Source organism: Giraffa tippelskirchi, chromosome 9 (assembly GCF_054371585.1).
Source record: "Giraffa tippelskirchi isolate mGirTip1 chromosome 9, T2T-mGirTip1v1.2.pri, whole genome shotgun sequence".
Lineage (NCBI taxonomy): Eukaryota > Metazoa > Chordata > Mammalia > Artiodactyla > Giraffidae > Giraffa > Giraffa tippelskirchi.
Genome location: NC_137283.1, coordinates 7,640,323 through 7,666,827, shown reverse-complemented (window position 1 = coordinate 7,666,827; position 26,505 = coordinate 7,640,323). Strand labels below are relative to the sequence as shown.

General features: G+C 36.5%; 1 protein-coding gene and 1 non-coding gene across 37 annotated transcripts in view; both read left to right on the top strand.

Moving 5' to 3' along the window:
* Positions 1–26,505, top strand: part of CLASP2 (cytoplasmic linker associated protein 2) — a 170,558-nt gene that overhangs the window by 12,544 nt on the left and 131,509 nt on the right. For 30 of the 36 annotated variants that reach the window (XM_081527160.1, XM_081527158.1, XM_081527153.1 and 27 more), the window contains 5 exons: positions 5,433–5,536; positions 7,321–7,412; positions 8,480–8,555; positions 10,371–10,468; positions 15,262–15,332. In XM_081527160.1, coding sequence (XP_081383286.1) covers positions 5,433–5,536; positions 7,321–7,412; positions 8,480–8,555; positions 10,371–10,468; positions 15,262–15,332 — 441 coding nt within the window. Of the gene's footprint in view, positions 1–1,353; positions 1,435–5,432; positions 5,537–6,926; positions 7,039–7,320; positions 7,413–8,479; positions 8,556–10,370; positions 10,469–15,261; positions 15,333–21,749; positions 21,946–26,505 lie in introns of those variants that run through there. The other 6 variants (XM_081527170.1, XM_081527168.1, XM_081527167.1 and 3 more) reach the window with 3 other exon arrangements.
* Positions 16,935–17,006, top strand: TRNAC-GCA (transfer RNA cysteine (anticodon GCA)). The gene has a single exon. It is a non-coding gene; the product is annotated as a tRNA-Cys (tRNA).

Here is a 26,505-nt window from a genome sequence, read left to right as displayed (position 1 = left end):
TAAGCAACTAGCACTTTCTTGTTCTACTCTGTCTTAAATCTTAGCCAAACCATTTTAGAAGCCTTTCCTTGAAAGGAAATTGAATTAAATTATGTGCTGGAGGTTTTTTTTGATAATGTAACCTTAGGTATATGTAACTTGATATGAGTGATACTGTTTTTCTTTTGATACACTTAGGTTATAAACTGTTGTTACAGATATTTTTAATCTTTTTATATTAGTAGTGAAGTTTTAAGAAAATTGGGATCCATGGTCAGTTTTAGTACCAAAAAGAGTATGGACTCTATTAATGTAATTCATTAATATATTTACATTTTCTTTTGTGACTAGATGTTTTATGGAAAAATTAAATGTTCAAACCTCCCCAAAACACAATTTAATTTAACACTGATCACCAACCTTGGTTGTTTTTTGTCTATCCCCTACCCACCACTCCCACCCTTGGCCATGCAGGTTGCAGAATCTTAGTTTCCCGACCAGGGATTGAACCTGGCTCCTTGGCAGTGAAAGCAGGGAGTCCTAACCACTGGACTGCCAGGGAACTTTATGAAAACAAAATCCGGTATAGATATTTAAAGATATTTACAAATCTTAAATAGACAAGTTTTAATCCAAAATGCTATTGTAGAAAGTATTAGAACAGTCAGGGTACATGGCCCTCAGCTTTGCATCTTGTAAATGGTTTGCATCTTATACAATGCTAAGAGAATAAAATATACCAACAGCTATGCTTCCGTGTTTATACTAACTAATAAAATATACTAACTCCTTCCATGTTTCACTGTCCAAATTCCAGTCTCTGATAGATGTATTTATTTGTTTAACAAGTTCTTTTTGAGAGTTTACACAGTGAAAAGCTCTGTTTTGGATTCCCAGTGATTATTGATCGCATGCTCATCATGCTGGTAATAAATAATTTGGTGATCATTGTATAGAGATCTGTAGGGAAGAGTGCTAACACTTCTGAATGTGTATTATGGTCTTGGCACAGGTGCTTTTTACCAGTTTTGCTTATGCTCTCACTTGCTGTGTAAGGCATAGACCTGGATCCCTCCTTATTTTACAGACAAGAAAATCTTTGAACTAAGAGTTTACTATCTTATGTAATTAAATAACCAGTAGAGCTAGAAATAAATCTTGTTCTATTTGACTCTAAGAGTATATATATATATATATTAAAAAGAGATTCTAGTGCAAAAAATTGATGAAATTTTGTTAATAGCTGTAAGTCTGAAGTTTATGTAGTGTGAAGTTTTTTGATTTTGTTGTGTATATTTTATAAATTTTAGTTTTTAAATTGAAGTGAGCTCCTGTTTGGGTCAAAAGTTTTTTTTTTTTTTTTTTTGACTGCAGTTTAGGAGATCTCAGTTCTCCCACCAAGGATAGAACCCTGCAGTGGAAGCAAGTAGTCTTAACCACTGGACCACCAGGAAAGTCCCTTTGTTTTCTTTTTGGAGTTAAACTCTGCCGCTCAGGAATGAAGTGTTTACTTTTATTTTCCCATTATTGTTATGTGGTTGTTAATACACACACACACACATACACACACATACACACACACACACCACCTCAGGTGCAAATAAATGGAATTAATTATGACCATGGCCTAGGAGATTACTTAAATCCTGGTTTTCACTACTTGCTACTTGTGTGACCTTGATCCGGGTATTTAAAATGCCTCTGGACCTTATTAATCCAATGGACCTACTCTTTTCATAGGGTTGTTATGGGGATTAAATGAGATAATTCAGTGCTTCAGTTCAGTTCAGGTGCTCAGTCGTGCCAGACTCTTTGCGACTCCATGAACTGCAGCACACCAGGCCTCCCTGTCCATCACCATCTCCCAGAGTCTACCCAAACTCGTGTCCGTTGTGTCGGTGATGCCATCCAACCATCTCATCCTCTGTCGTCTCCTCCTCCTGCCCTCAATCTTTCCCAGCATCAGAGTCTTTTCGAATGAGTTAGCTCTTCCCATCAGGTGGCCGAAGTACTGGAGTTTCAGCTTCAACATTAGTCCTTCCAATGAACACCCAGGACTGATCTCCTTTAGGATGGACTGGTTGGATCTCCTTGCAGTCCAAGGGACTCTCAAGAGTCTTCTCCAATACCACACTTCAAAAGCATCAGTTCTTTGGCACTCAGCTTTCTTTATGGTCCAACTCTCATATCCATACATGACTACTGGAAAAACCATAGCCTTGACTAGACAGACTTTGTTGGCAAAGTAATGTCTTTGCTTTTTACTGTGCTGTCTAGGTTGGTCATAACTTTCCTTCCAAGGAGTAAGCGTCTTTTAATTTCATGGCTGCAGTCACCATCTGCAGTGATTTTGGAGCCCCAAAAAATAAAAGTCAGCCACTGTTTCTCTATCTATTTGCCATGAAGTGATGGGACTGGATGCCATGATCTTAGTTTTCTGAATGTTGAACTTTAAGGCAACTTTTTCACTCTCCTCTTTCACTTTCATCAAGAGACTCTTTAGTTCTTCTTCACTTAGTGCCATAGGGGTGGTGTCATCTGCATATCTGAGGTTACTGATATTTGTCCCATCAATCTTGATTCCAGCTTGTGCTTCTTCCAGCCCAGCGTTTCTCATAATGTACTCTGCATATAAGTTAGATAAGCAGGGTGACAATATACAGCCTTGATGTACTCCTTTTCCTATTTGGAACCAATCTGTTGTTCCATGTTCAGTTCTAACTGTTGCTTCCTGACCTGCATACAGATTTCTCAAGAGGCAGGTCAGGTGGTCTGGCATTCCCATCTCTTTAAGAATTTTCCAGTTTATTGTGATCCACACAGTCAAAGACTTTGGCATAGTCAATAAAACAGAAATAGATGTTTTTCTGGAACTCTCTTACTTTTTTGATGATCCAGCGGATGTTGGCAGTTTGATCTCTGCTTCCTCTGCCTTTTCTAAAACCAGCTTGAATATCTGGAAGTTCATGGTTCACATGCTGCTGAAGCCTAGCTTGGAGAATTTTGAGCATTACTTTACTAGCGTGTGAGATGAGTGCAATTGTGTGGCAGTTTGAGCATTCTTTGGCATTGCCTTTCTTTGAGATTGGAATGAAAACTGACCTTTTCCAGTCCTGTGGCCACTGCTGAGTTTTTCAAATTTGCTGGCATATAGAGTGCAGCACTTTCATAGCATCATCTTTTAGGATTTGAAATAGCTCAAGTGAAATTCCATCACCTCCACTAGCTTTGTTTGTAGTGATGCTCCTAAGACCCACTTGACTTCACATTCCAGGATGTCTGGCTCTAGGTGAGTGATCACACCATCGTGATTATCTGGGTCGTGAAGATCTCTTTTGTACAATTCTTCTGTGTATTCTTGCCACCTCTTCTTAATATCTTCTGCTTCTGTTAGGTCCATACCATTTCTGTCCTTTATTGAGCCCATCTTTGCATGAAATGTTCCCTTGGTATCTCCAATTTTCTAGAAGAGATATCTAGTCTTTCCCATTCTATTGTTTTCCTCTATTTCTTTGCATTGATCGCTGAGGAAGGCTTTCTTCTCTCTCCTTGCTATAGTACATAATAATATCTAACATTTTTTAAATGTTTTGTTTTGTCTCTGTCTGTCCGAAGCTGTCAGAACCGGAGTCCCACAATAGCCAATTCTATACATGTGGGGGAACTTCTCTAGTGTTAACAATATACGTCTAAGCAAGATGAGAAGGATTAGGACTTTGCTAGTGGCCCATTGGCTAGGACTCTGCTCTCCGAATACAGGGGACCCAGGTTCGATCCCTGGTCAGGGAACTAGATGCTATATGCAGCAACTAAATATCCTGCATGCCACAGTTAAGACCCAGCACAGACAAATAAGTAAATAAAAAAAATCAAAAGATGAGAAGGATTTATATTGTTTCAACTGACAGATACTTCAGTTGCCTCATAAGGCTTATGATTTTTTTTATGGCAAAGATTTTGTTTCTTAAATAATCATTTCCTTGATTAAGCTTAGATTTTTGGATGATCATTCCATTTTTCATGGTTGGCTTTTCATTTTCTTTCAAAAAGGATATGTTTCTGCTTCCCTTAAATGTTGATCATTATTGTATCAGTTCTGATTGTTACAGTGTAGACAGTGTTACATTGTAGAATATGTTGGCATCACTTTACCTCCACATTTAATTGTATGTCTGTAAGTAACTAGAGTAATTAGGCCTCAGCCTCTATTGCCTCAGATAAAGGAAGGCTGTAGCTGTAAGATCAAAGGAAAAACAAAAGAAGTTAGTATCTATGCTTTTGAACCTGTAGGCTGATGGGAGTAGTAGGTGACCCATTTAATGTTTACCCAGTGTCCTTCACTTTCTGAGTTGTTTAGGTGTATTTCACTAATCTGAGGTGAGTACTGCTACAGACATTTATGGGTTGAGGAGGTAAAGACAAAAAGATTAAGTAGTTTGGTCACACATCTGATATCACCACACGAAGTGATAAAATGAAGTCGCTCAGTCGTGTCCGACTCTTGGCGACCCCAGGCTCCTCCGTCCATGGGATTTTCCAGGCAAGAATACTGGAGTGGGCTGCCATTTCCTTCTCTGGGGGATCTTCCCGACCCAGGGATTAAACCTGGGTCTCCCGCATTGGAGGCAGATGCTTTAACCTCTGAGCCACCAGGGAGTGGTAACTTAAAGGATTACAAAAAGATAATTTTAACTAGGAGGTGTTTTTACCCTATGGGCTGACTTTACAACCCATAACTTCCGTTCTAGCCACCCTCCCATTTGCTCCCCCCCCCCCCCCCGCAAGAGGTATGATTTCTTCACGGTGCTTTGTTGATTTATGGTTATGGAAGCCTGTTCCATGAAAACTCTCCAGGAATGGACTCTAACCTGCCTTTGCAGCCTTCTTTCATGGAATAGTGCCAGAAGCTTGGACATAGTAGAGAAGGACCTCAGCAGTCTCATGGACCAGACTTTGTTTTTGTCGTTTGAGTAATACATTGTACATATATAAGAATGCATATCAAGCATGTACAATTTAAGGAATAATTGTAAAACCAACACCTGCCTATGCCCAGGTCAAAAAACTAGAACTGTACCAGTTCCTTATAAGAGCTCTCTGCATTTCCTGTTGACACCTCCCACTATCTACCAGTGGTGACTATTGTCATGACCTTGGGATAATCATTCCCTTGCTGCTCTGTAGAGCTTAACCATCTGTATGAATCTCTAGACAGAATAATAGTAAGTTTTGCCTGTATTTTGAACATTATTAAGTGGATATCATACGTATGTATTGTTATGAAACTTTGCTTCTCAGTTATTTTTGATTGGACTCATGGATAGAGAACTTGAAACAGTTTGCTTCATAACTTTTCATTATGGAAATAATTGATGTCTGTAATTTTGTAAAGTACAGTTTATAAATGGAGATGAATTATAAATATTTATTCTTTTCTTTCTTCATTTCTCTAGTTATTGTAGCTTTAGTAGACAGAATGGGAGATGCCAAAGACAAGGTTCGAGATGAAGCTCAGACTCTGATACTGAAGTTAATGGATCAAGTAGCACCACCTATGGTAGGCCTACATTTTAAAGTTCAGAGTTTGCTAATTGATGATTAACTAACAGTAAAGATAGGTGGTAATCACAGCAAGTCAGTAAAGCCCCAGGGATGTGAACTTAGAGTTTTAAACAGTGAATTATTGCTAATGCTTTAAAGAAATTGAAATTTAAGAAAAGTTGTCAGTATTTAACTGCTTGATTTTTTGCTTTTCTTTTTCTTATTTTCTATTCTTTAATGCTTTTTCAAAAAGCTAACTCATAGATTTCAGTGATTTGACAGTGTACTGATTATATTATTTGTTAGGATTTTCTGGTTTTTGCTATCTGCAAATTATATTGGTGTTCAGTGAGTGTTATATGAGCTTCTGCAACCCTTACTGAGACAGGGAGAAAATTTTTATTGTAACAAGTGGTTGCTAGTTATATAAGGCATATATTAGATGACAGTACCTGTGTTTTATGAATATGATAGAAAAAAATTGGTCTTACGGATGTATTTTGAAAGAGGAATAAAGAATAAATTGACATGTAAACAAATATTTAAAGAGTAGCTCACTTTTAGTGGGAAAAAACTCAGTTTACAAAATACATGATGATATTGTATTATTTAAAATACAGTATAAAAATTGTATTATGCATATTTTATTTAAAAAATCTGGAGTATTGAGTTGTAAAAGTAGACTTCCTCGGTTTTTTTTATACCCTAGAATATAAAGATATATATATATAAATATGTATATAAGTCCTTATTTATAACTTGGTGAGTATCCTTTGATGCTTGCTTAGCAATGAGAATTTTAACTTGTTTTTGACATGCTATTGTTATAATGAGTGCTATAAAGGGCATCCTTATGTCTTTGGACGTAAACGTAAGTATAGAGAAGTGTTCCAGACATGGTGTTAATAGGTCAGGTTATTCACATTTAAGATTTTTTTTTTTTTTTGGTAAACTTGTAAGTTACTCTCCAGAAAATTTGGCAGAGAGAAATAATAATAGTAAAAATTAAATACAGAGTCCAGGGAGAATAGAGTCCAGGAAGAGGCGTTTGTATGTATTTATGTGTGAGAGTTTGTGTATATGTGTGTATGTACACATTAGTAAATGGTAAGGGTGGTGTTTCTTAAATGTGGAGAAAAGACTGATTGGGACAATTGGCTATATGTTTGGAAAAACAAAGCTCAATTCCTTCTTATAACAAACCCATGTAATTGTTTTAGATTGTTTGTAAAGGTTTATCTATGCTTTTTCAAAAAAAAAAAGATTACTGGGTGGGTAACAATAGAATGATTTGCCCAAATGTGTTTCTGTATTTGGATCCAGTGTTAAAAGGAAAACAGCCTGAATTATAAAATGTTGAAAAAGCCTGTGCCTTGTGATAGTCTGTTCTAGTTGCTAGGCAACATTGGACCTTTTAAATGCTGACAGTACTCCGAGGCTTATAATGGTAGCATTGTTACTGAAGGTTTCTGAAGCTTAGAAGAATTTATGTGTCCTTGGAAGTGCTAAGGTTTTTAGGTATTAGACACAGTTTTTCCAAGAATAATTGAAATTCTAAAGTGAAAGATAAAAAGTCAAAATTAAAAATGTGATTAAGATATTAAAAATGGAAAAAAAAATTAAAAATGGGTGAGAGCAGCATCAGTGCAAATTTGGCTTAGAAAAGCTTTTAGAGAAGTGAACAGTCCATGGGAAAGTTTAGTTATCAGTAAGGCTGGTAATAAGGTCGAGAATAGATAAAAGATTATAACATGAGTAATTTAATTTTTTGTTATACATGTTTACTTTTCTTTCAAATAGTACATTTGGGAACAGTTGGCTTCTGGTTTTAAGCACAAGAATTTTCGATCTCGAGAAGGCGTGTGTCTGTGTCTTATTGAAACATTAAACATGTAAGTTTTATGATTATTGGAATATGTTTTTTATTTTTCTGGAAAAAACTATCGATTTCACAAAGCTCAAGGAAAGCTGTAGCAATAACAGATTTTAAATAGTTGTTAATTGATCTCTGGCATCAGAATTTTTATCTTATTTGATAGCTTTATCTGCTAATTTTTTTGTGTGTAAGTTCTCTCTCATATTGTTAATTAAAAATTTTTAGTCACTGATAAATTTCTCTTTTTCTCTTTAGTATGTTAATAGTTGCCACCCAAAATACATGGCCATGTAACAAATATGCTGGTATAACTTAGAATCCACTTCTGTTCTGGACCCAGTGTGGAGTTTCCTTTAACTCCGTGGTATTTTAGCTGTTGTAGCCATTTCCCCAGCTTTCCAGAGCAGTGCAGGTGGTTACACACCGTGAAGCTGGCAGCAGTGTGCGGAGATCTGACAGCACAGAGGCCACAGAGCTCTGTTCTGAAGAAACTGTAAACTAAAGCATTTGTTCTCTTTCTGGATTATTTTTTTCAAGTTCTGTGCAGCAAGATAGGTAATATATAGGGGCTTTCGATTGTCTCTGTAGTGTCACTTCCTGTGTTCTATTCCCTGTTACTCCTCTATGAGTGCATTCAGTCTCCCTTGTCGTTTGCTTTCAACCCATGACCACATCGAAATATTAGTGAGCATAAATAAATACCTTTTAATTTACTTATTTCAGTGGAATGCAAATTTATGTGAAACCCAGAGTCTAAAAAAGAAAAAATCAGTATTTCAATACAAAAGTTCAAATTTTCTGAGTGACTGATAGGTTGCTAGGTTTAAGAGTGCCATTGGTTGCACATTTTGCTCCGTTGACAGTTTTCATTGTCAGTCATGATTATTCAGCTTTACATATCTCACATTGTTTAGAGTTCGTTTTTGCTTGTGTCTCATACCTTTTATGTTTTAATGATGTAAGCTCATGCTCTCCACCATATTTGTCTTATTGAGACAGATAAGAAGAAAGTATAACAGGATTTTGTGTACTGTTTAATTAAAACCACATTCTCTTTACTTTTTTTTTTCAAATTATATTTAGTTTTGGGGCTCAGCCACTAGTCCTCAGCAAGTTGGTACCACATTTGTGTATCCTGTTTGGAGATTCCAACAGTCAGGTAAAATTTTATTTATATTCAAGCACTAAATTTACATTCAGTTTTTCGCCACCTCTTGTTTTCTAGTGCTCTTATTCCATGTTTAACAAAGAAGAGAGAGGGTGGGGGGGGTAAAATCAAGATGCCACTTTTACTTTTTTTCTTTCAAAATCCACCACATTTAGTTTTTAAGAACACATTTTATTCACAATGTCGCTTAAGTTTGTTAGCTGTTTGGCTAGTATTAAGGATAGATGCGACTTAAAGGATAATTCTTAAGTTGGGAAGATTGAGTAACAAAGAACCTGGATTCCCTTCTGTAGTCCTCCTGTAAGGTAATTGTGCAGAGAAGGCAATGGCACCCCACTCCAGTACTCTTGCCTGGAAAATCCCATGGATGGAGGATTTTCCGTCCATGGGGTCGCTAAGAGTCAGACACGACTGAGTGACTCACTTTCACTTTTCGCTTTCATGCATTGGAGAAGGAAATGGCAACCCACTCCAGTGTTCTTGCCTGGAGAATCCCAGGGATGGGGGAGCCTGGTGGGCTGCCGTCTATGGGGTCGCACAGAGTCGGACATGACTCTGAAGTGACTTAGCAGCAAGGTAATTGTGAGGACAGATTGTCAGCTTCCTTTTCATTCCTGCGTAACAGTAATTTTTGCAGCAGTCGTAACCCTGTTTGTGCCAGTGGTATATCACTTGTTGGAGATTTCATCCCCTGAGCTGCAAACACTATAGACATAATACAGGAATGTGCTCTGGAACCTGTCCCTTGTGGTGGAGTTGAATCCTGACTGTAACTCTTTTAGCACAGCTGGGGCATTTAGAATGACCCTGAGTTAGGTCTCCCTGCGTTTAGGCCCTTGCTCTTCCTGCAGAGCTTTGTAGAGGATTCTGCTGTCTCTTTATTTCCCCTTCAGCAGTGAGCTGTGCAGAGGAACTAAAAGCTGTCTTCCACATTCCTGTGTTTAGGCCGCATTTATTTTTTCTTTTCCTTGTGGTAGAATATTCAAAACATAAAATTTACCATTTCAACCATTCTCAAGTGTAGAGTTAGTTCATTGGCAGTAAATACACTGACATTGTTGTGCAGCCATCACCACCAGCCATCTTCAGAGATTTTTCATCTTCCCAGCTGAAACTCTGTACCCATCAAACAATGACTCCTCATTTCCCCCAGTCCTTCAGCTCCTGGCAGCCATGTTTTACTTTCTCTCCATGTGAATTTGACCAGTCATAATATGGAACCATATGATATTTAGCCTTTTGTATCTGGAATATTTCACTTAGCATAATGTGTTCAAGGTTCATCCATGTTGTAGCATGTGTCAGAATTTCCTTCTTTTGCTTTTTAAGGCTGAATAATATACACCACATCTTGTTTATCTGTTCATCCATGGATAGATATTTGGGTTGTTTCCCCCTTTTGGCTATTGTCAATATTAATGCTGTGAACATTGGTGTATAATTATCTGTTTGAGTTCAGGCCACATTTCTAAAAGGCAGTTTTATTCCAGGAAAATATGTTAACTGTAATAATGATTTGTATTATCAGTTCTTTACACAGTCTTATTACAAATAGAAGCTTTTCTAAAAGTCATATTTATTCAGATGCTTCTTAGATTTCTGTAAAACTTTTACAAGGTTTCTCTAGAAGTTTCTAGGTAGGTCTTCTTTGTTTTTATTAATGACCTAAAGTAATCTCCCAGGGGTTTAAAGGCATTAAAACCAACTTGGAGCTTCAAGTTGGTCCATGAATGTAATGTTATCTTGAGGTAAAGTATTTTATTGTATCTTGTATTTTTTTTTTTAAAGTTCTGAATTATTTGGCAGGTTAGAGATGCTGCAATATTGGCTATGGTGGAGATTTATAGACATGTGGGAGAAAAAGTGAGAGTGGACCTTTATAAGAGAGGAATTCCCCCTGCTAGGTAAGTATTACTAAATTTATTTTTTTGTCACCAGTTTTAAAGGTTTTAATTTAATTTGCTTATTTAAAATAGGTTTAATTTTCTAGACTGTCATCATATTCAAAATATATAAAAAGATACATAGGTTATTCAGTTCAGTTCAGTCCCTCAGTCGTGTCCGACTCTTTGTGACCCCATGAACCGCAGCACACCAGGCCTTTCTGTCCATCACCAACTCCCGGAGTTTACCCAAACTCATGTCCATTGAGTCGGTGAAGCCATCCAACCATCTCATCCTCTGTCATCCCCTTCTCCTCCCGCCTTCAATCTTTTCCAGCATTAGGGTCTTTTCAAATGAGTCAGCTCTTTGTTGGCCAAAGTATTGGACTTTCAGCTTCAACATCAGTTCTTCCAGTAAACACTCAGGACTGATCTCCTTTAGAATGGACTGGTTGGCTCTTCTTGCAGTCCAACGGACTCCTAAGAGTCTTCTCCAACACCACAGTTCAAAAGCATCAATTCTTCGGCACTCAGCTTTCTTTATAGTCCAACTCTCACATCCATACATGACTACTGGAAAAACCATAGCCTTGACTATATGGACCTTTCTTGGTAAAGTAATGTCTCTGCTTTTTAACATGCTGTCTAGGTTGGTCATAACTTTCCTTCCAAGGAGTAAGCGTCTTTTAATTTCATGGCTGCAGTCACCATCTGCAGTGATTTTCAAGCCCCAAAGATAAAGTCCGCCACTGTTTCCACTGTTTCTCCATCTATTTCCCATGATGTGATGGGGCCAGATGCCATGATCTTAGTTTTCTGAATGTTGAGCTTTAAGCCAACTTTTTCACTCTCCTCTTTCACTTTCATCAAGAGGCTCTTCAGTTCTTCACTTTCTGCCATAAGGGTGAAGTCATCTGCATTTCTCCCAGCAGTCTTGATTCCAGCTTATGCTTCAACCAGCCCAGCGTTTCTCATGATGTACTCTGCATATAAGTTAAATAAGCAGGGTGACAATATACAGCCTTGATGTACTCCTTTTCCAATTTGTACTCCTTTTCTGTTGTTCCATGTCCAGTTCTAACTGTTGCTTCCTGACATGCATACAGATGTCTCAAGAGGTCGGTCAGGTGGTCTGGTATTCCCATCTCTTTCAGAATTTTCTGGTTTATTGTGATCCATACAGTCAAAGGCTTTGGCATAGTCAATAAAGCAGAGAGAGATGTTTTTCTGGAACTCTCTTGCTTTTTCGATGATCCAACGGATGTTGGCAGTTTGATCTCTGGTTCCTCTGCCTTTTCTAAAACCAGCTTGAACATCTGGAGGCTCATGGTTCACGTATTGCTGAAGCCTGGCTTGTAGAATTTTGAGCATTACTTTGCTAGCGTGTGAGATGAGTGCAATTGTGTTGTAGTTTGAGCATTCTTTGGCATTGCTTTTCTTAGGGATTGAAATGAAAACTGACCTTTTCCAGTCCCGTGGCCACTGCTGAGTTTTCCAAATTTGCTGACATAGTGAGTGCAGCAGTTTTGCAGCAGCATCCTTCAGGATTTGAAATAGCTCGCTTTTCAATAAGTAGTGATGTGAAACTGGGATTTCCACATGTAGTAGAATAAAGTTTAACTTCTTCCTCATACCACATCCCAAAATTAACTCAAAATGTATCACAGAACTAAGTGTAAAATGATAAAACTTACAGAGAGTGCTGGGCGATGGTCTCTTATATGTCACACCTAAAGGATAAGCAACCAAAGGGAAAACAAGCTGCATTTCGTCAAAATTAAATATGTGCTTCAAGGGACATCATCAAGAAATCGAAAAAAAGACTCCCATAATGGGAGAAATATTTACAAGCAATACATCTCATAAAAAACATACGTCCCAAGTATATAAAGAGTACATAATAAAGAACTCTTGCAGCTCCATAGTAAAAGGACAGATGACCCAATTTTAAAAACAGGCAAGGGATTTGAATAGACATTTTGTCAAAGAAAATACAGAAGTGGCCAGTGAGCACGTGAAAAGATTCAGCATCATTAGCCATCAGAGAAATACAAGAGGATACCACTAGGATGGCTACAATTAAAAGACAGACAATAACAAGTGTTGAGGATGTATGGCAATTAGAAGGCATTGTTGGTGGGAATGTAAAATGGTATAGCCACTTCGGAAAACAGTTTGTAGTTCCTCAAAATGTTAAACAGAATTTCCATGTGATCCAGCAGTTCTACCCCCAGCTGTATACCCAAGAGATGTGAAAACATACATCTAAGCAAAAGCCTCTGCACAGATGTTCATAACAATATTGCAAACATTCATAATAGCTAAAAAGTCAAAATGTCTAACATCCCCACATGTCAGTAAGCTGATGGATAAACAAAACAATGAACTACTACTTGGCCATGAACAGGAATGACTGATACGTATTATAACATAGATGAGCCTTGAAAACATTGTTAGTGAAAAAAGCCAGCCATATTGGATGATTTCATTTATATGAAATGGCTAGATATGGCAAATCTATAGAAAGGAAGTTAGATTAATGGTTGCATAGTACTGAGAAAATTGGGGAGAGTGACTGCTAATGAGTATTGGGTTAATTTTTGGGATAATAATGACATTCTAAAATTGATTGTGTACATCTCTTAGCTTTATATTAAAAGCCATTGAATTGTACACTTTAAAGGGGTGAATTGTGTGGTATGAATATTTTCTCAGTAATTGGCTGATACACAAAAAAAATTATGTTCTGAGATACCTAATTCTCTCTTTCTTGTTGAATTTGTGATTTATTGTTACGACTCTAAACTTATATATGGACTTCAGATAGAGTTTCTTTTCCAGTTCCATCCTAATGCTTTATTGGTCTCTATCCTTACCCTGAATCAGAACCTTCCAGAGCTTTACACACCTCTATCCTTTGGCCTTCTCAGTTGCTTTTGGATACTCCAGCCTCTATTGTATTTGCCTTCCATTAAATTGCCTAATTTTTTTTTCTTCTTGAATTACTTTAAAGATCTTAGTTTCTTCTTTCTACTCTTACGTTCTTTCCTCATTTTTCATCAGATTATGTAGCCTCCATTTTGAATAAGGTTGTTTTTCTAAATAGCTATATTATTATTTTATAACAGCCTTTTATTATTGATTCCTGTCCTTCTCCCTGTTACTGTTATATTTGCTAGTATTTCCTCTTCCCATTAAAGTTGACTCCTCTTCCCATTGAAGCTGCCTGTATCTTCACTTCTTGCTGTTTTATCTGTCCCACCTCAATTCCTTACCAACCATCTTTTCTCTCAGAGCTTTCAGCCTTTAGTTTCCGACTCCCATTTTGCTACTGAATAGTTGAGTGCTAATTTCCTGCTTCTTACCCTCTTGTTCTGACTTTTTCCCAAAGAGCTTTGTGGCCTGTCTGGTCTTCATTCTGAACTCCTATCTTCCAGTTCCAATTTTCCCTCCCGTGGCTCATCTTGTCCACATGTTGTCTGGGCAGCCTGTTTAGTGTCTGCTCAATTCTCTGGAAGATAACTGCTCTGTAGGCTGAAGGGACTTGGTGTCTTTTGACTGAAGTACTTTCAGATGTATGAATATTTGTTGAATTTAATGGTTTCAGATGTGTGACTATGAGATGAGTTTAAGGTTTAGAAATCCTGTTATAATAAATTCCTAGAAGGTTTTCAATTGAAAAAAAATTTCTAAACCAAACAGTATCTTCATCCTCAGTTTACAAGTAAAAGATGACAGAATGTGGACTAAGGCTTAACTAAAGTTTTAGAAGTGAAATTATGACAGGAAACATTGATGTGAGAAAAACATTTGGCAGTTAAAGACTTACCTAGATCTCTAAGTCATAAATTTACAAATAAATTGTAGCATGATATAATACTGGAAAATTAAAAAATAGTGCTGTCAGTATGATCCCATTTTGACCTGATGAAAATTTATATATAAATAATAAAGAATTGGAAAGCAGGCAGTTGAATAAATTCTCTGGGTGGTGGGATTGTGGGTTTTTTCTTTGTTTTTATTTATGTTTCCTAATTTTCTTTTGTAATGAGTATATATTGCTTTTCTAATAAAAAACACATTTTTAATTAAAAGTGATAGCAGAAATGTAGAAAGTAATTATTCTAAATGTAAAAGAGTTAATAGAGTTGGTATTGAATTAAAATTCAACATGAGATTATCAGTCACATCAGCATTACTTTAGTTTCTGACATTTTGTATTTCATTGTTTTTATGTTTGCTTTAAGTTTCCTTAGTACGATTTTTGTGTACTTTAAAAAAATGTCTTGGTGACTGAGTAGATTCATTGCAAGGTTTGAACTAAAGTATTTTTGATGGGTTTGGAGAAATAATTTTGTGATGAAACTATGAAACTGCCCTGTGTAAAAGTTATCTTTTTTTAAAATGTGGAATTATAGTAGATGTACAATATCATATAAGTTCTGGGTGTACAACATAGCAATTAATTTTTATATTCAATTAATTTTTATATTCCATTTATGCTTATTCTATTCCCTGTGTTGTACGATATATCCCTGTAACTTATTTATTGTATACATTGTAATCCCCTTCCTTTGAAAGTTACCTTTTTACAAATATCCCTGTGAATGTGTAGAGTGCCACCTGTATTTGACTCCTCCTCTCTACCCAATAGATGGGTTTTGTGTCTGCTTCCAGTAAGTGAGTTCATTATAAAAGAGAGTTGTATACAACTAACTGAATCCCTGGGGTTGTTTTTTCTCAGGGAAATGGTGAAGGAAATTGTTTCTAATTAAAAGTGTATGTAAAATAAACAATTTATTTTTTATTCCCAGATTAGAAATGATACTTGCCAAATTTGATGAAGTGCAAAATTCAGGCGGTATGATTTTGAGTGCCTGCAAAGGTAAGAATAATTAAGTTAATCCGGATCTCAAACATTTCTGAGATTAGGTAGCAGAGTTTTAGATACTAAAATATGCCTTCAAGTCAACTATTATATCACTGATTGAGCAGATTTGACTTTGTGGGTTAAAACTTGGTTAGGATATAGTAACAAAGTGTTTATATTCTCCTGATCATTACCTCTCCTCTGACTCTTTTGGAATAAGTGAAAATGTAATAATGGGTTAATTGTGTAAAATGATATTATTCTTCAACCTTATTTTTGGTATCCTCTGTGTTGAAGATATGATGATCCCCTTGTCCTCTGTGTCCTTCTATGCATAAATGTGTTTTTTACTCGAGTAATTTTTTTTCAACTTATTTTGTAATTGAAGTATAGTTGATGTACAGTGCTGTGTTGATTTCTGCAGTTACTCAGTTATACACATATATACGTTCTTCTTTATATTCTTTTCCATTATGGCTTGTCTCAGGATATTGAATATAGTTCCCTATGCTATACAGTAGGACCTTGTTGTTTATCCATTCTATATATAATAGTTCTCAGCTACTAACCCCAAATTCCCAGTTCATTCTCCCCTGTTTTCCCTTCCCCTTGGCAACCACAAGTCTGTTCTCTGTCTGTGGGTCCATTTCTGTTTCATAGATTGCTTCATTTGTTTTATATTTTAGATTCCACATGTAAGTGATGTCATGTGGCATTTGTCTTTCTCTTTCTAACTTAACTTCACTTAGTATGATCATCTCTAGTTTATCCGTATTACCACAAATGGCATTCTTTCATTCTTTTTATGGCTGAGTCATACTCCATTGTATATCTGTACCACGTCTTCTTTATCCATTTGTCTGTCAGTGGACATTTAGGTTGTTTCCATTGTAGACTTTTTAATGATTGCCATTCTGACTGGTGTGAGGTGGTACCTCATTATAGTTACAATTTGCATTTCTCTAATAATTAGTGATGTTAGACACCTTTTCTTGTGCCTATTGGCCATCTGTGTGTCTTCTTTGGAGTATTATATAATTAGGTCTCTGCCCACTTTTCAATTAGGTTGTTGGGTTTTTTTTGTTGTTGTTGAGTTGTATGAGCTGTTTATATATTTTGGAAATCAATCCCATGTCAGTTGAATCGTTTACAGATATCTTCTCCCATTCCACAGGTTGTCTTTTGGGTTTTTTTTTTTTTTTTTAATGGGTTCCTTTCCTGTGCAAAAGCTTGTAAGTTTGAATAGGTCCCATTTGTTTATTTTTGTTTTTATTTCTATTGCCTTGAGAGACTGACCTAAGAAAACATTGGTATGATTTATGTTAGAGAATGTTTTGCCTATGATAGCAGAGTAGTTGTTTTACTTACTGACTTTTAGTAGAAATTGTAGGGTTGATTACTCTGTTAAACCTGTGTTTAGACTATCAGTGATGATACCAGTGAAGAAACACAGACATAGGAACTTCACCAGTATAATCATTTTTGGCTTCTTAATTAGAATGAGACCTCCGTGGAATTCAAGGAGGCTTGGTGTTGGTATCTAGTTTTTATTTGATTTTGTGGTTGCTCTTCTTTTTTGTGAGGTTGCTAAATTGTGTTTCGTCTTACTGGGTAGCTTCCCTGGTGGCTCAGAGGGTAAAGTGTCTGCCTGCAATGCAGGAGACCCAGGTTCGATCCCTGGGTTGGGAAGATCCCCTGGAGAAGGAAATGGCAACCCACTCTGGTACCCTTGCCTGGAAAATCCCATGGACAGAGGAGCCTGGTAGGCTACAGTCCATGGGGTCGCAAAGAGTCGGACACGACTGAGCAACTTCACTTCACTTTACTGGGTAGCATTTACCTTCAGTCCTTAAGTGTTAACTAACTGTATATGTGAATAATGTATTCTATTTCCAAAGATAGTATAGGTAGTTTTTGCACCTGGGAAAATAGATTTTATAAAGATAGTGTACTTAGCTTAATAATGTATATGATGTTGGAGAAAAAATTTGTTGTATGAATTGTTATAGTCAGGTGATAGGAAGACCAGTTACTAATATAATTTAATTATTTTTCTCCAGATTAAACCAAGACTAAGCCTTGTTGTATTGCATTAAGGCAGATATAGTAAGAATTTAGTGTTAAAAAGATTGTCTACCCCAATCTAAACTTAGTTACAGGAGCATAAATTGACTTCAGCACTACCACTCCTCACCCTGATTGCCAGCTGTTTCTCACTCTTCCTCCCTGAATAGAAGGTGTTTTAAGTAATTGTTCTTATTTTTCCAGCAGTTACCTCTGTCCATTTCCATAGAAACCAGAAAGAGCAAAAAGATGACGAATTGTCAGAATTCCTTGAGTTCAGGAATTGTGTTTTTGTACCATTTACAGTGCATTCTCATTTGTGTATTCCAGACTATGTAGTCACAACTCTTAAGAAAAATACAATGCATACTATAAATTTAAGATATTTATTATTTGACTGTGATTTATTTTGAAAGTATTGCCCTTCTTGTATTTTGTGAGGTTATTTTTTTTACCTTTAAAAGATAGAAGGTTTTTTGTTTCCTATTCTTTTAGCTCTCATTTCTTTTTCTTTTGATTATCTCTCCATAAACAGGGAGATTTAGAGTTAGTACCTGGCATTTATATCTCTTGGAGAGAAATCTTCAGGAATCCTTTTGTTTTGGAGATTATAATCTGAATATTGAAAGTATAGTCAAATGTGAATGTTAAAAATCCATAATATATATATATATTGGTGTGTAAAAATTGGTCAAGATGATTTTGATGACAGTATTGTACTATCATTGAAAAATACTGTAACAGCTTTGTTATTAAGAGGCTAAAAGAGGAAAGCCCATTTATCATGTTGGCAGGTCCCAGGGCCCAAGCCTCTCTCTTCCCTTGTCTTTATTCTCTCTCAGTGATCTAATCCAGCCCAGTGGCTTTGCATGGTAACCATTTGCTGATGACTCCTTAATGTGCAGTTTTAGCCCTCATTTATCTCTCTGTGTTCTACATCTCAGAGCCTGTCGCCTTGATGTGCCCTTTCCCTTTGGATGCCTGATAGGTATCTCAGGCTTAAAGGTCCAAAAGTTAAAGCCTGTTCTCTTCCTTTCCCTCAAATCTGTTCTTTCCCCAGTTTACCCATTTCAGTCAATGGCACCACCATCAACTCGAGCCAGAAACTTTCCTGATTAGAATTATTAATAATTAGCATTGATCTCCCATTCTAACTAGTCATTTCTACCTCTGAAATCCTAATATGTGTCAAGTTTGCTTATTTTTTTTCACATCTCCACTGCTGAAACCCTACTGTAAATCTCCTTTAGCTTTTACCTGCAACCAACTGCAATAGGTTTCAGTTCTGTGTTTGACTCCTGAAATCTGCTTTCTACCAGAATGGAGAATGGTCTTCTTAAAATGTAAATGGATTTTGTCACAAGAGTGAAGAAGACAGTTAAAGTTTCAGCCTAGACAAACTACGTTCTAGGGAGAGAGAGATCATAAATAAGTCAACACATGGATATCCAAAGTGATTGCAGTTGGTAATGAAAGAAAATACAACTACTCCTTGTCTAATGAATTTACTGAAATTAATTTAAATTATTCCTTAAAATCCTTGCTGCTAAGTAAAAAAGCCATTAAATGGATAATTTCCTAATTTTTCCTAACATTATAGTATATTTCACCCCAACCCAAGATGCTTGAATAATTTTCACAGGTAGAAAAATATGTCAATTGAGCACTGAAAACCAATTTTTATAACTAGAAAGTTGAAGAAGGAAATGGCAACCCATTCCAGTATTCTTGCCTACAGAGAATCCAATGGATAGAGGAACCTGGCAGGCTACAGTCCATGGGGTGGCAAAGGAATCAGACGAGACTTAGTGACTAACCAACAACAGCAAATAAGATTATACCGAAAATAATGTGAGGAAGGTTTATTTGACTCTACTTTTTATTTCTGCACAATTTTTCCCCACGTAATTTTCAGTCCTTTGTTGGCTCATTGTTACTGTTCACTCAAACTAAAACTTGAAAATAAAGGTATAGACAGGAAAACATTTAGGTTAGAATAAAGGCTCAACATGGAAACTTGTAGAAGTAGTTCATGCATACAACAGAATGAAGAGCTTTTTTTTTTTTTTTTTATGAAGAGCTATTAAAGATACCACCTCTTCTCTTTCTCACTTGGTGTACATATGCGAAACAAATTATTGTGAGTTCAGCCAAACCTGGTATTTAATTTGGATTTGTTTCATCTGATGTTCTGTGACTAGAAAACTGTTATGAGAAGTAAAAACTTTTAGTGTGTCTTTGCCTGAAACTATAATAATGAAATACCATACTTCTTATATTGATTTAGATTGTTTGGGGATGAAAAAGTCATCTTACTAAATACAAACAAACAAAAACCAACCGAGAGGATTTGTTGTAAAAGTGGTATAAGTGTCTAAGAGCCACTGTAGTTTAAATTCTGTCATCTACACAGTCATTAAGTGAAGTAAATAGGATATGGAGATGTTAACTCAGTGATGCCACATTAGACAGAAGGGTCGGCAAGCCTCTCTGAGCATTGACATATTTGAATTGAGACCTAATAAAGGAGAATGAATTGGTCATTGGATACCTGGTGGTAAAAAATGCTTTGGGCAGAGAAAATGTGGCTGTAAAAGCCGAGAGGTAGAAAAGATCTTCATATATATGAAGAAAGGAGTGGAGGAGGCCAGGGCTGATGAGAACCTAGTGCGGCGCGGGCTAGGTGGGAAGCGAGGGCATCTGTGAGAGCTAACTGGAAATGTAAGCAGGAACCACCGTATGAGGGTCTTGTAGGCCTTAGGAGGAATCTTGAGAGACTTCTGGGAATAAGAAGGATTTTAGGCTGGAGGAGCTTGTGGTAAGTGGTAGTGATATGACCTCTAAACTACCTTGTATATGTTTATTGTTTGGGAAAATCATGTTTTTTTTATTTCCTCTTCTATCTACCTCTTCTCTCCTTATGCACGTCCTAATACATAACCGTACATCTCGTGCTTTTGGCTCTGATTTCTTTCATGCTTGCCATATCTGTACCCTTTTAAGTTTTGTTTGAACTCTTTGACTTGATTTTCTAGATTATTAGTTCAGCACACTCAAGAACACAAAATAAATTCTATTATCAGAGATTTGAATGTGTTGTATAATTTGGAAATAGTGAGAAATGCATGGTATTTTTTTTTGCCTTGAGGGTATTTCAAGTCTGACCTTAATTCTCATTATAGAGTAAGTTAGGCAGAATCCTTAAGTGCAGTGGAATTAACTCTGCTATTAGAAGGAAACGGGATTTAAAATTAATCAAATCATGGCTGAAAGAAGGAAGGAAGAGACTGAAGCTTGCAGGCGCCCTGTGATTATGGCTGGGTCTGTGTCATCATGGAGCTTTCTAGACAGGCTCCGATGCTAACCGAGGTGTAAACACGGACGTGTTGGTGGCTGTGACTGCAAGTCTTTTTCTTTTTTCACTGGAAAAACTCCTCATAATTCTGATTTGTCAAGTGTGTGTGTAGGACCGAATGTAGTCTTGACGTGTAATCATTGTAAAATATCTCCCAGCTTCTCTGTTTGAAAACAGTTGCTAGGAAAAGAATTGTTTTAGAAGGTTGGCAATAAAATAAAGCATAGAAACGAGGCTTTGAAATTACCTTGATATTTGGCTATATGAGGCAATAAGGTAACTGGCGGTCTACTTTATAACATACCCTTTGGTGAAAAGCAAAGCAACCCTTTCCTTAGGTTGAGTGAAAAACGTGTCTGTTTGTGACCAGGAGCCCCAGGGCCTTCTCGGAGCTTGACAATGTGCCGATGGCTGTGCAGTGTGGATGGAGGGTGCTCCAGGTCCCCGCAGCTGCGCACTGGCTAGGTTCTGTCTCCACCAGAAGCAAGCTTTGTTCCGTGTGGCCCTGCTGTCCACACACAGAGCAGCCTTTGATGGGCTGCCTTTGACGTGATTTGTTTACGGCAGCCAGAAATGCTTCCTGCATAATGAGAGCAGTTAATCATGGAAACTGGGCTATTCCTGTTTGTGTGCTTCTAGCAGTCTTCCGTTGTAAACATTAAAAGGTAATGACAAAAGGATGAAAACCTCCAAAAAAGGCACAAATCAGTTAATCCATCAGATCATGTGATTGCTACTGATTACATGGATATCTTTAGGGAAGCAGAAAATGATTGTTGAACACATGCCTTGTGTTTTGATGACTGCATTAAAAGTCCCTCAGTGGGGTGGCATTTATTGGCTCCCAGAGCTTTTCTTACATTAAATTTCAGGCAGGCAGCACAAGGAGAAATACCACGACCTGTATCTAACCTCTTACATGCAGTTAAAGAATAATCTTGATCAAGCTCGGTGAAGCTCTGCTAAAGAGATGAGGGTTTTCAGCAAGACCCCAGACTTTTATTTTGAAGTGGAGTAGCAGCTGTTGGCTATTGCGGTGCAGAGCTGCAGCGCGGCCTGGGTCACACAGTGCTCCGGGTGTCTGCAGGGTGTCTGCAGGCTGCAGGCCGAGCCCAGTGGCGCAGGCACCGAGCTGCATTTATTTGTTGTGCTGTTTGACCTCTTGGTTTGAGAGAGCTCCCTGGACCATCTGAATGGCTATGGGAGATGGTGAGTAAGATTTATTTTTCTTCTTTTGCTTGTGCTGTACACTTCCTTTTAAAGTGACGGTCATTTGCTGTATAAGAAATGTATTTCTCCCTAAAGAATGAAGGACACTTTGTGTATGTGTGTGTACACACCACTTGTATGTTCATATATACACGTGTGTGTGTACTTGTCATTGGTATCTTTTTCTACTTGATATGTCTGTATGGAATCTGGCAAATATGACAGTTTACCTTGCATCTATCTTACCAACCAAACCCTCAGTCTTCGGTGGTGGATATAAAGGGATATTGAAAGAAACACGGAAAATATGCAGAAGCTTTGAAGAGAGAACATGGCTTTGGAAGAATGACAGATTTGACAGAGTTACCTGGCTTGACAAAATTCCTGTTGTATCTGACAACAAGTAGAATTCTGTGGTGATTAAGTAGATAAAGAGGCAAAATGGCTTGCCATAGACACTGTTTTAATTGATGTGCTTGTTATTTGTCAGTATCTCTAGTAAGTAGTTCTCTAGAAAATATTTAGTCCTTTACAAATTCTAAACAGGTATAGTTCGATAAAAAAATTGATTTTGCCAGTGTTTTATTATGATAAGAATAATTTTTAAAATGTATTTTTATAGTGCTGTCTAGTTTTCCAAAGCACATAAGTGTACTTATTGTCCATTAACTCCTAAGGTACAAATAAATGAAGTGTACAGAGGATTTTGGTATTTCCATTTCACAGATTAGGAAACTAAGCCTTCTTGAGATTATAAATCCCAGATTCAGGCACAGAGCAAACCAGAATCAAATCTTGAGCCTCAAATGTGCCTTTGGTGTTGTCGTTCATAACGTTTAGTACTTCAGTTTTTTTTTTTCTTCATTATTAAACCTTTTGTTAAGATGCTTAGAGGTATATATACTTTATAATCGCATCAATACCAGAGATGTGTACAAAGGGGAATTGAGGTTACTTCAGAAGTGTTTCATGTATTTTTCGCTACATTCTTAAGGAAAGTTGGTCTGTATTTGGAAGTTTTTAACAGTTTCAGCCTTCTTTTATGACTGTTTAATGACTTCTCTCTAAGGAGTTTGTCCCCTTGGGATGCTGAGGAATAGGGTGCAAACTTACAAAAATCATATTGGTAAACAGTCATTTAAATAATTATATATATGTTAATGGAAATATGATAGTAAATCTGATTTTGCATATTGTTATAGTGTATTTCAAGAATTTATGTAACTTTTATATGTCCTTATAGAAATAAACAACAAGGTAATTTTAACTTCCAGTTTTTAAGGCAAAAGCCATCAAAATTAATGAATTAAGTTCTCATATACTTAAGGGCATTGCCAAATTTATTTGATTGTTATTTTTAAACCTTATTTTCTAAGCAGCTCTAAATGTTGCATTTGATTTGGACTGTATCCAGATTTTATTTCTTTCTTAAACATTGTAGGTTTAGTAGCTATCAGTGTATATTTACTTACTTTTTCTTTTTTCAATAATACTAAATACATTCAGACTGTTTAGGAATGTGTTGATTTTTTTTAAAAAATCAGAGTAACAACCTCTTATAAAGCTCAGAGAATAACCTTCCCACATATTCTCTTCTTCTTTAAAATGAAAATACTTTTATTGGATTTTAGTGATAAAGTAATACATGTTTATTAAAAAATTAAAAATCTAAACAGTAACAGGTCATCTTGGGGTTTATGGTTGTTAAGAGTTTCATATGTACTCCTCTGTATATTAGTCTCTCTCACATGTAATATACATGCATCATACTAGTATCTTGAGAATACATACAACACTGGATTATGCTATTCCTTACGTATTTTGTTTTTTATTCCTTAATACACTAGTATCTTCTCTTTTTCAAAAATCAAATAATGTAAATAAAGAACCACCTCTCAACCACCTCCAAACCCTAAGCTTAGAGATAAGCAGAGAGGAACACTTTTATTAGTATGGAGTTTGTTTTTTTCATACCTTTTACTCTGCCTTACATTCATATTTAGTATCAAAATAGTTTTGTTTTGACTTTGTTTACATGAATGGTATCATTCTCAACATATTTTTGCCATTTACTGTGTCTGCTTAATAGTGCACAGTGGTGGATTTTTCTAAAAATGTCATCATGTATAACTGTTCTCATTTGTTTGCACTGTTGCATAGTACTCCGTAGTATGGATGTGTGTCATAAATATCTCTTTGTCTATGGAATTTCAGATTGCTTAATCTCATATAACTTTTCTAAATGATTCTGAAATGAACACCTTTGTACAAATCATGTGTGTATGTGCACATATATTTTTGCACACACATTTTTAAAAACAATCTAGAAGTAGAATTTCTGGATTAAAGTTTTTAGTCACTTCAAGTTGTTTTAGTTCTTGCAAATTTCTTCCAAAAAAGGCTTTACCACTTCTCACCAACAGTGCCTTCTATCTTACATTCATTTTGGTTCTCATTATTATTAATCTTCTAAAAATTTGCATATCAGATAGGTAAAAAAAACTCACCCTTTAAAAAAAATCTCCTGTCTTCTTTCTGATGATGTTGATCACTTTCATATGTTTGAATATTTATATTTTCTTTACTGTGAATTGCTTTGCGGCATCTTTAGGTGACTTTTTTTTCCCCTGTGCATTTTTTGGGCTTCCCTGGTAGCTCAGCTGGTAAAGAATCTGCCTGTAATGCAGGAGACCCTGGTTCAATTCCTGGGTTGGGAGGATCCCCTGGAGAAGGGATAGGGTACCCACTCCAGTATTCTTGGGCTTCCCCAGTGGCTCAGCTGGTAAAGAAGCTGCCTGCAATGTGGGAGACCTGGGTTTGATCCCTGGGTTGGGTGCATCTTTTAGAGATATTTGAGAATAATTTTTTAAAGTTTATTTTTTAAATTAATTTTTATTGGAGTAGAGTTGATTTACAATGTTGTGTTAGTTTCTGTTGTACAACAGAGTGAATCAGTTATACATATACTTATACCCACTCTTTTTTAAGATTATTTTCCCATATAGGTCGTTACAGAGTATTGGATAGAGTTCCCTGTGCTCCAGCTTTTTGCTTTTGACTTCTTCATTTATAGTTTCTCTTTCTATGTTCTGGTTATTAGTCTGTTATCTGTTAAAAATGTTATGTAGGCTTAACCTCATGGATATATGAAAGATTTCATTAACAGTTTCATTTCTAGGCAAACTCAGATTTGAGAAGCACTGTAATGACTATCAATTGAAGAGTTGTTGGGGTGGCTTTCAGATGCCTTTTTGTTTAGTTGTCTTTATCCTCACCCAAGTATATAAAACAAAGCAGTCAGATGATTGTGAAGTAGCTCTGGGCAGTTAAACCAGATAGAGTTAAAAACCTGTAGGATTATTATGTGGCGCTAAGCCCTGAAATCTGCCTCAAAAGCTCACGAGAGGAATTTGGCCTTTTGTTGTTATGCTACAGAGTGACTGGAAAGAAATAAGGTTTTGTTTCAAATAGATTGTTTCTAAACTTTAAACAATTCAAAACAGTCTATTCTTCCAAACATGAATCTTTTAAAAAAGACAAACAGGTGATGGTATAACCTTGGCTTTCCCTTAGCCTTTTGGGACCATTCTAATCTGACATGTAGCTACTGGTTTGGGGGATCGAGAACAATAGCAAGAAATTAATGCTGAAGATTTGTCTTCTTCCAAACCCTTGACTGTTGTATGTGATACCCTAGGAGTCAATAATTTAAGGCACTGAAAGAAGCAGCCCTTTAACTTACTGGCCAAAAGGGCAAACTTTTCTTCTAGGAGCAATAAGGGGAAAAAAAGCCTATGAGGAGAGGAAGAAAATTAGAAGGGAGAAAAAAAATTGGGCATTCAACAGCAATAAAGGCAGGAAAGTAATAGTTGCTAAGATTGAAAATCTTCTTGAAACAGACCCATTTACCCATCTGGGTGCAAAGTGTTGGACATCAATAGCAACATATCCACAAACGTGATGTTGCTCATGAACCTGAATCTTCATGAAAAGGTCTGCATCTTTTCTTTGTACATGTAGAATGTATAGTTGATGTTCTTGACAGCTGTTGTAACCAACCCATAACTGGGGTGAAATTATAACTACCTAAAATGATGACATTTTAAAGGTTTTAAATAATCCTTACTATGAGCCTCATGTATTGTTTAGTTTGATGTTATGGTTATTATGAAATATGTTGTTATTTAATTTTATTAATACCAAATAGTGATTTAAATTGTGTTTGTCCTTTTACTTGACTGAATTACTGAAGGTCTTGAATTTTTTAAATTTGTTTATTTTTAATTGAAAGATAACTGTTTTACAGTATTGCATTGATTTCTACCAAATATCAACATGAGTCAACCATAGGTTTACCCATGTTCCCTCCCATTTGAACATCCCACCTATCTCCCTCCCCATCCCCTCTAGGTTCTTATTGAGCCTCAGTTTGAGTTCCCTGAGTCATACAGCAAATTCCTATTGGCTATCTGTTTTACATATGGTAATGTATGTTTCCATGTCACTCTCTCCGTACCTCCCACCCTCTCCTTCTTCCCCCTGCTGAACCGTGTCCGTAAG